Raw genomic sequence first — 10,116 nt, forward strand, 5'->3', positions numbered from 1 at the left:
ATTATGCACATTTATAAATAGCCTTTAGCGCCGGATGAAGACAGGAATCAGGATATCAATCTCACCAATGGAATACTAAATGTAGAGACATGACGCTTATAATATTAGGATATGATTGTCATCCCCATACCTACTAATATTATTATTTAAATGCGATGTCTAGTGAATCAATAATTGTGTCCAATGAAATGCAATATCTAGGCAATCTTGTTGTAACATACCTATTGATATTATAATCAGTTTTTAAGCAACGGCTGCAAATTTTGCTATAAGATAGGTTTTTGGGAAATAGGGCATTGGTGAGTTGGAACTTGAAAGTGGGAAGAATTTTATTATTTACTCGTAGAAAATATCTCTAAATTAAATTAAAGAGTTGTGCTCTAGGTTTATTATTATTATCTAGAGTTATCTTCTAAATCGTCTAAGCTATTAAAATTTCCTCTAAGTAGGTAGTGTATGGACTTTTTATAATGCATATTACCTTAAATTACTAAGAAAACTACACATTTTTTACAAATAAAGATTTTATCTTTAGTTTATCTTTATATGTATATCTTTGCTAAATTACTTAATTACTACTTGCTCTTCCAACGACTCTTATCAGCTTTGCTTATAAGATTAAAGTGTTAAAAATTAAAATAAACAGTGAGCAATTTTTGATCTTTATTTATAACTGGATGTTGCCTGTACTCTTTAGTCGCGAAGGGAACCGTAGATTTTGCAGGGATAAAAACTAATCCTGGTACTTAAATTATATCATTACCAGGGGCGTACCCAGCTTCTGGGCCCCTGGGAGGGGGGTTTTATAAGCTTGTAAAAATTATGTATTGCAAACAAATTGCAAAAATTCAAACAATTTATTAATTACTCTTTATACATAAAAGTACTACTTATATAAGATACTTAGTAGAGACGTCAACATGATCCAGCTGCCCCCCCTGCCCCCCCTGGGTACGCATGATCATCAATCATTACTAATTTAACTTTCATCTAATTCGTGAATCGTTTAAGCGTGAAGAAGTAACAGGCTTTTACATTTTTAATATTATAGTATAGATAAACTAATTTAAAAAATAAGATAAAAACATACCTGCCAGTCCAATCGCACTGGTCTCCTATACTTCCCGCCTCCGCAACACAGATCAGTCCCAAAACTATCAAAAACATTGTCCCCTCACTCATGTTCCTTTAATATTATTAATGTCCAAGTCACATCACTAGCTAAATTTTATGTAGCACTTCCATAGTAGTAGAAAATTTAAGATACAAAATAAACAAAGTTTTTAAAACGCGCGTGAACTCTACCCCGGCTCTACAATCGCACTAACTTGTCCAAGTCGTGATAAGAGCGAGATAGCTAGAGTAAAATTTCGACTCCATTTGCGTACAGTGCGGAGGGAAAGAGAAGGGTATAATAATAGAGCCATAAGCGAGACGGATGTCTATTTATTTCGCTCTAATAAAGGGCAATGTAATACGAACCCTATTTGAATGTAGTAAAGTGTTTTATTGATAAGTTTTACGTTAATGTAAACAAAAGGAGCTTTTGAGATGGCGCGAAAACGAGAAAGTTCCGTATTCGCTGAATTGACAATTAAAATGCATAATAAACTTTACTCCTTTATTTATCACTGGTTTACTATCATGGTGATATTACAAAAAGTGGTATAATAATTATATACTGTAAGTAAGTATAAACTGTACAAATTAAGTTAATTTATTTAAACGTGCTTCTGCAATTTAGTTATGACTTAAAACATGAAAATATCTGCAACTTCTTACTTTTCTCTGATTTCGCTGATCTATTTTAGGGTTCCGTACTCAAAGGGTATATAAATACGACACCCTATTAATAATAAAACTAATTGATTGAATAATAAAACTAATTCAAATTGATTAAAATAACTTATTATAATAATTACCTAACACAACACCCATAATATTATAGTGCTTGTTTCCAATCCGAGTAAGATATAAATATCTATAGGATATAGGCTCTAGCTCCACAGAACTTGACGTGTAGTTAGTGTATATCTATTATCTACTAATATACTTATTACTTATTAACAACAGAGACAAAACTTAAGAAGCTTATTATTTGTCATTTATCAGGCGATTTCGAAAGAGGCTCTCTTTAATATTTATACAATATTTTAATTGCAAGGCCAATCAAATTTCTCGATTTAAACGGCGATTTTGTCTGCGCGCGTAATATTTTTTCCAGCATTCCCTGGAATTTTTATTAAAGAGAACAACAATCGATTGCATAATTATCCTTATATCGAAAAGGGCACTCGTGAAGATAGCCAACTCCTCCGAGATTAGATGGAGAACAAAATTAAAATAACTAAATACGACTATTACATCACACAACACGGCTACACCCACCAGGGAAATTATCCTCCTTCCTCTGTTGTTGGACATCCGACTACCGGAAGAGAGAACGGTGCGGACGATTTGAAAAAATAACATAATATTAGTGGTAAGAACCATATTGACGCTCGCCATTCGCGGGGCGAATATATCGAAAGGATTATCCGGAACAAAAATGCGAGGAACAACACTATCAGTGATAGTTTTAATAATAAAAATCGTTCCGTAGACGAAGCACGCTGCCCTTGTCTTCTCGAAGCTGATTTTGCCCGGGAACAGTAGAACGAGTCTCAGATACGCGTACAGAGTCGCGCACGACGACCAGCATAGGCTCATCATATACAGGTATCCGTTCATCTCTATCTGCAGCAGCTCCAGATTATATAGCCCGAAGTAATCCAGGACGTATGTGAAGAAAGACGTCGAACACAGGTGGAGGGTACCAGCGACGATCTGATTGATACTTATAAAGTTATGCACCGACCGCCATCTTGGAAAGATGCACCACATCATGACCAATATAAGCGAAATTAATACGGAGGCGCATGCGCACGTTATTTTGTAATATATATTCACGCACATCGCTCTAGATTAAACTACGGTTACTGCGACTATGCCAGATTAATTAACGCAATATTTTTAGTGCTAAATCTGATAGCAGATTGATTTCCTCATTAAAATAAATTAGTGGAAAGCAACCTTGCTAGCTATCGAAACAAAACATATAACATTATTTATTTACGTTGTTGGTACACTCACAATATAATATATTATATTAAACTGTGAATAAAATGCGAAAATAATGTCTCTACATTCACACAATACAGCACTCTTGGTGTGACATCTAATGCTGCTGAAACGCGCTGCAACATTAATTATATTTAATTAATTCTTTATTTGAAATTTAATTATACTCGTACTAGCTATTTGCTGCTCGGTATTCGATAAAACACGAATAAAATGTCATTTTCTAAAAATGATTCCTAGCTAGATCGATTTATCAATTATATACTAAATTTCATGAAAATCGTTGGAGCCGATTCCAAGATTCCAATTATATATATATATATATATATATATATATATATATATATATATATATATATATATATATATATATATATATACAAGAATTGCTCGTTTAAAGATATAAGATAAGATATATATTTTTTTGTATAATAGTTTCATTTAAGCGTTGGAAGTTAATACGCTTTAGGAGAACTCTACGAAAAAAATTACACATCATAATATGTGATGTGAGATCTACCCTCATAATATTTTTCAACATTTCATAAAAAATTATATCAACTAAGATTCCCAATCCATGATAGCAATATTTTACTTCCAATACATAACAATTTCTAATTTCTACATCGCGTCGGGTCAAAACTGAGGGTTTTTTTGTGATGACGCTGCAATAGTTTTGCGCTTCGATATTTTTTGTGTGGTTTTCGGTTTGAATGGTAAAAGGTCGCCTCTGATGTTAGTAATTATGTCTAAATTGATGTTTCTTAACCTACTAATGGGATAATAGCTTGTTTAATGCATTTTTCTGCTAATCCCTTTTATTTTTGGGTTCACCATGACTATTATTTTTTAATAAGCTATTCTGTTTAAAGAGCTAATGGTTTTGAGAGTAGCAAGTATGTATAATATAACAGTACCTTATACCTATCATGATACTAGTGTTTTGTTTCCTTTAAGTCCTAAGATCTGTCCTAAAACACCATTCTATCTTTGGTTTGTCACCTATATGTGTTTGTGCGACAATTGGGTACCGTATGTCTGATAGGTTACCTTAACTGCAATTTTGAACGAGTATATATTTTTAACAGAAAAAACTACAGAAAAAAGTACTTAATACTAATTATGAATGATTATTTTTAATAACCAATCAAAAACTCTGTCATGAATAATTATTGAAGACGTAAGTTGATGAAAGTGGATAAGTAACATTTTACAACATATTAAGGCCAATTACTCATTTTTCTCTAATAATTTGAATAAACCTTGAAACTTACCTACTTCATCACCTGGCTAAAATCTACATCTGGCTATAAGTACATAACATTTTAATTTTACCCACTTAATAGTACTTACGTCCTCAATTATGATAAACTTTTTTCAAAAAATCTTAGACATTACAGGGCATAAGAGAATCCAAAACTTAGTATAAGCTCGAGGACCGAGGTCCGTATATTTATCAGATAAACTAAACCAATAGTCCGTGTTTATACAGATAACGGCTTTGTCGTCGTTGTGTAGACCAGGATTCGCTTATCTTGATTAAACAAACTTCCTTTGTACTTCTTGGACTTGTTATCATCGGTGTGTACCTATAGCTGAGCTAGAGGTACTTGAGTGAAATAGCTTGGCTGCACTTGGTCGTTTAAGGGTCAATTTGTTTCAGCGAAATTGTACAATTTGCTAAAACAAACTGACCCTGACTGACATGCAACAATTGTCGCACAATGGTTTTATAGTTGTAAGCTGAGAAACCAAATAGGCCTCGAAATCACGAGTGTGGAGAAGATTGATTAGATTTAAGATCATAAATTATAATAATTAAAGCAAAAAATATAGTCTATAAAGTAACTATTACATGACGCCCGCAACTCTGCTTCGCCAATCGGCGTTTATCGCGCGGGTAAGTAGGTACTAGGTACCATAGATTTTTCTGGGATAAAAATTAAACTTAAAGGTAGGTCGTTTCCCGGGACTCAAAGTATCTCCATACAAAATTTCAGCAAAATCAGTTCATCGATTTGGGCTCGAAAAGGTAACAGACAGACTTTCGCATTTATAATAACTAGAGATCGCCCAATGGTCGAAATTCGACCTTAGTTTTATGCACATTAGGACTAATTTATAAAAAATATTGACCTTATCATATATTTTTTCAACTCTTGTCTCTGGGACTCAGCTGATCTCAGACTGGCCGTGTAAGCATTGTCTAATAGTATCAAAGATTCAATAAAAAAAACTATAATCCATTTTCAATTTGTCAACTTGTTGTCAACAGACTTCAACCATAATTATGAGTATAATTCGTATGTATAGGTTTGTCACTCAAAAATCTGTCATCTTGTTGAGTGTGCGTATTGTAGTGTGTGTAATGTTTTATTTGTTAAAAAAAATGTGTGATAAAAGCATAATTTCAAAACAATATTAGCTCGATGCACTCCTTCACCATATAAACTATAACTGTGCAAAATTTCATTCACCTACGTTTCCGCATTTTTCGTCAAAAGGGATACAAAGTTTTTCGCTTGCGTATTAATATATAGATAATTGTGTATGTTTATGTGGATAATATAGTATGAAAAAAAAATGTTATGGGGGTTACCTACGCGACGGCCTGCGGGCTACAATACTATTTTTTATTATTATTAAAATATCGCGTATGTTCATGCCTGTACTTAAGTAAGTACGCAACTAAAAACTATATATTAGTTGGTCGTTTAAGATAAAAATAATTATTAAGTTGTTATATTCATATTTATAGTTCCTAAGTAAGTAAATGTGTTACTGTTACACATTTGTAACAAATGTTGTATGTTTACTACCTGTGTAATAAACAATGAACCAAAGTTAAACAAATTGTTGCCTTGACCCTCATTTCGTTCCGTGAGAATGTTTATATCCCACGAACAGTGAAATAAGGAGTTGGTGCCTCGTGTGCTCTCGTCATTATTATCGTCACTTTAACGCTACTAGTTAATGACCTATTGACTGTAGTCTGTACCTACAGTAGATACTTTTTAGTTAAATATCTAAATGAGTCACAATCACAAATAAGTCGGTGTATTAGCGAGCAATACAGGTTTTAGAAACGGATATCAACGGTTTATTTGATTACTAGAACTAGATGCAACGCCCGCCCGCGATTCTGTTGCACCAAAATCGATTTTTAGTTTTTTAGTGATAAAAAACTTGTCCTATAACGGAGCTTAAAGTATCCCCATACCAAATTCATCTATCAGCGTGAAGAGAGTAGACTGTAGAGACTAGAGACAGACGCACTTTCGCGTTTATAATATTATTAGTATGGATAACAGTACTGACTGTATGTCAGTAATGTGATTCGGTAGTCTTATATCTAAATGAATGATGATGACGATTTTGGTTTCTTTTCTTTGTATGCAGTCAATATAGAAACTGAAGCTTTTTAGCTATGAGTCTTAGCATTCTGTCAAAGAAAAAAATGTCAATTGTCAAATAGCGCCTGTCTACTGTCAAGTGTCAAATGTCAACTCATTGTCAACTGTCAACAATTGTCTTATTTCATCAAGAGGTTATTAATTTTCCAATTATTTATAATAAATTCTGTAAATAATATAAAAAAGAAAATGAAAAATCTGTAAAATTATACAAACTTAACGTTTAATAAACCTATACAAAACGCTTGAACTTCAAAATGTTATCCGTATACCAGACCCAAATACTGAGAGGAAGATGTCTTCTTCAGAAAACTTTTTCTAATAATTTATCATCAAACCCAAAAGTACTTAATACATGCAAAGTAAACATAAGACAATTGTCCAGTAAAACTGGCGAGGACAACAAATTGGAGTGCATTTACTATGGCCCTTTAAAACCACAAATTCGTGCTGTGAAAATTTTTTCTATCACATCAAGTTTTGCTGGGCTCATTGCTCAACCGATTATTATTAACGAAGCCTCAAAAATTGGAAGTACAAGTTTGCTGGTGGCACTCTGTTCAGTAGTGGGATTCTTTACGTTTGTCACCCCATTGCTATTACATTTCATCACCAAGAAATATGTCACAGAAATACATTATGATCCCGAGACGTCTACATACAAAGCTACATACATCAACTTCTTCATTGCTCCAGTGACCGTAAGTATTATTAAAATAAAGTCCTTAAATAAACAATTGATAAAAATCATAAAATATTTGAAAGTACCTAATGAAGCTAACTTACTGGCTTAAAATTAAATGCTAATAGATTTCTAGAACTAACAAGCTATCATAATTTTAATTAAAAACCAATAATACACTATTAACTTCAGGAATATAGCCTATATATTGAAATGAAATAAAAGTGTAATTCTCTTCTAATAATTATTTTACCATTGTCTGATATGAAACTTATGTAATACAATAATTATTTTATTAGGTATATTATTATACAACTTCAATGTGTTTGTTTCAGATTGATTTCAAGGCAGAAGATGTGGTAGTACCTGATATCCCCGGCATGTTCACAACAATGCTTGCCAAGGGCAAACCATTATTTATTGAAGCTAGGCATTTTAGCGACCCCATATATTATGCTAAGATCATGGGTTACGACAAACCTCTCGATTTTAAGATGGGGAATATTGAAGAAAAAGATACTAATAATAATAAATAAGTTTTTAATTTAATAAAATAATATTGTTAGGTTATAGAAATGTAAAATTTTAAATACTGTATTAAAGTATTTTTCGTTGACCCTTAAATTTGTGTTTTTACTTTCTAGGCCTTTTGGTATTTACATAGGCATTTTTTTTGCCTGGTCCTGTATATAATATTATATAATAGACTGTCTATTTGGATAGGTATAGTATGTAACAAATGTTTCCTTAAACTGTAGGTAAAATGGGGTCTAATAAAAGTCATTCATTATTATTCAATTTTTATTGTAAATATTAGTTTAAAATTATATCATCAGTTAGATTTGTTTTTGCTTAACAATTGACAAATATGACTAGACTAACTGCTAATGTAAAACATTGTTATTATACATATTACTGAATAACTTTTGTGCAACAAAAAATAAATCATTTTATTTTTATTTTATTTATTTATTTAAGGTCGCTTTAACATCAGGGTCATTAGCGACATTTTATTTTACATATTATATACAAACCTTGTTTTTACATATTGTACATATCAATGTGGATAATATTAACAATAGTCCAGCCTTCAATTTCTTTGCAGATCTTACCAATTTGCCAAAATGTTAAACCTAATACTTTCTTGTGATGGAAATAATATGAGTAAAAATTTATAATTTTCTCGCTTAATAATAAAACAATAATCTTAATGTCACATGTTAAAACATTCATACTATTATAACAAGCATGATCATCTGTAAAAAAATATTTTGTATGGAATGTCACTTGTGATAAAAACTATATGCACGGAGTCATTGAAAGTTTAAAAATGCCATTGCTACTTGTATCTTTAACTCGCGCAATAATTTAACGGTATCTTGCTTTTATAGGTCTCCATAAAAATTGAGATACCAATATGTATTTTATAATAATTTAACATCAATTCGTGCATGAGTTAAAGTAACAAGTATGGTAAGGTTTTAAAAAATCCAGTAGCGACACTTCTTCAAAATATATCTTAGCGGACCCCTAGATGATCAATTTTATTGTGCATAACGTATTGTGCAATATTTTTGACCGTCTCTGTTGATATTGATCGCGCCCGCCTTCAATCTTATTGTCAAATAAATTGTTCAATGATATTGCACTATAAAATTGATCATCTAGGGGCCCACTTACATAAAGATGCGAATTGCGTCCGTGAACTACACTATTTCTAAGGCTCATATAATATGGTTATTGATTAATATTTACACATCTCATAAACCTATAATATTGTATCAAATATAAATTCGTATATATCTTTAAAATGGTAATTATTATATTTTTTGCTTACACCTATTTTTATTCGAACTAAACAAATCAACAAAAACACTAAAAATACATTATAAAAGATTTACAATATAATTACATTATCTAATAAATAATCATTTCAGCTAAACTAATCGATAAAATACATAACATTTCTTTTTAATTTAGCTTTATCTAGCCAAGAGGTCTACCATATCACACTTTATCATTATAGGACGTACATTTTCTTATTGTGCCTATTAATTGTGTCACGAAAATAAATTCTGAAATATAATATTTTGTATTAAAAAAAACGTGGATTAAAATTTAAAAGCGTATTGCACAACAAAAAGTAGAACAAAATATTATTACTTATTTGAATAAGTATGTAAAAAGCATACTTCAATATACATTTTATTGGAGCACATAAATGCAATTGGAATTACCAAATTTTCAAGTTAAAATGCAAGTGATTTAACTTATAATATTATAATATTCGAGTTAATAGCATTTTAAAATTTAAACGTAAAATTTGTCACATAATTTTCAAAGCAGCGACGAACAACCCTTTGTTGCTTAGCCCATTGATCGCGGAATAACGAGACACAATAGCTTATCTATTGTTATCGCGGCCGGATGCGGCCGCTAAGGGCTTCATGAATTAGTGCCGTCTCACTTTAGTGTTATACTGACTGAGACTATTTAAAATTAAAAGTTCAATAAAGACATTTCGAGTCATATATTAGTTTAGTGCGTGTGTCGCAGGCGACAGTTTTTCGTCGGCGTCATTTAACATTTTATAGTTTTTAGCTACTCCTAAAACAGGGAGACATACACCAAAAGAAGACTTGTGATTGGCCGTTAGAATTAAGTTTTTTTTTTTATGAAATAAGGGGGCAAACGAGCAAACGGGTCACCTGATGGAAAACAACTTCCGTCGCCCATGGACACTCGCAGCATCAGAAGACCTGCAGGTGCGTTGCCGGCCTTTTAAGAGGGAATAGGGTAATAGGGGAGGCTAGGGATGGGAAGGGAATAGGGGAGGGTAGGGAAGGGAATAGGGTAGGGGATTGGGCCTCCGGTAAACTTACTCACTCGTCGAAACACAGC

The 10,116-nt window shown here is 32.1% G+C and overlaps 2 protein-coding genes across 3 annotated transcripts in view; one reads left to right on the top strand and one right to left on the bottom strand.

The window, feature by feature from the left end:
* LOC121732614 (meteorin-like protein) overlaps nt 1-1,339 on the bottom strand; it is a 60,609-nt gene extending 59,270 nt beyond the window's left edge. For both annotated transcript variants that reach the window (XM_042122558.1, XM_042122559.1), the window contains exon 1: nt 1,091-1,339. In XM_042122558.1, coding sequence (XP_041978492.1) covers nt 1,091-1,182 — 92 coding nt within the window. In that variant the 5' untranslated portion in view covers nt 1,183-1,339. The remainder of the gene's footprint in view (nt 1-1,090) is intronic.
* Nucleotides 1,340-6,688: 5,349 nt separating this feature from the next.
* On the top strand, nt 6,689-8,139 carry LOC121732592 (transmembrane protein 70 homolog, mitochondrial). Its single transcript, XM_042122525.1, has 2 exons — nt 6,689-7,234; nt 7,551-8,139. The coding sequence occupies exons 1-2, from the start codon at nt 6,791-6,793 to the stop codon at nt 7,749-7,751; spliced, it is 645 nt and encodes a 214-aa protein (XP_041978459.1). The 5' UTR covers nt 6,689-6,790; the 3' UTR covers nt 7,752-8,139.
* The last annotated feature ends 1,977 nt before the right edge of the window (nt 8,140-10,116 follow it).

This window comes from Aricia agestis, chromosome 12, assembly GCF_905147365.1.
Source record: "Aricia agestis chromosome 12, ilAriAges1.1, whole genome shotgun sequence".
Lineage (NCBI taxonomy): Eukaryota > Metazoa > Arthropoda > Insecta > Lepidoptera > Lycaenidae > Aricia > Aricia agestis.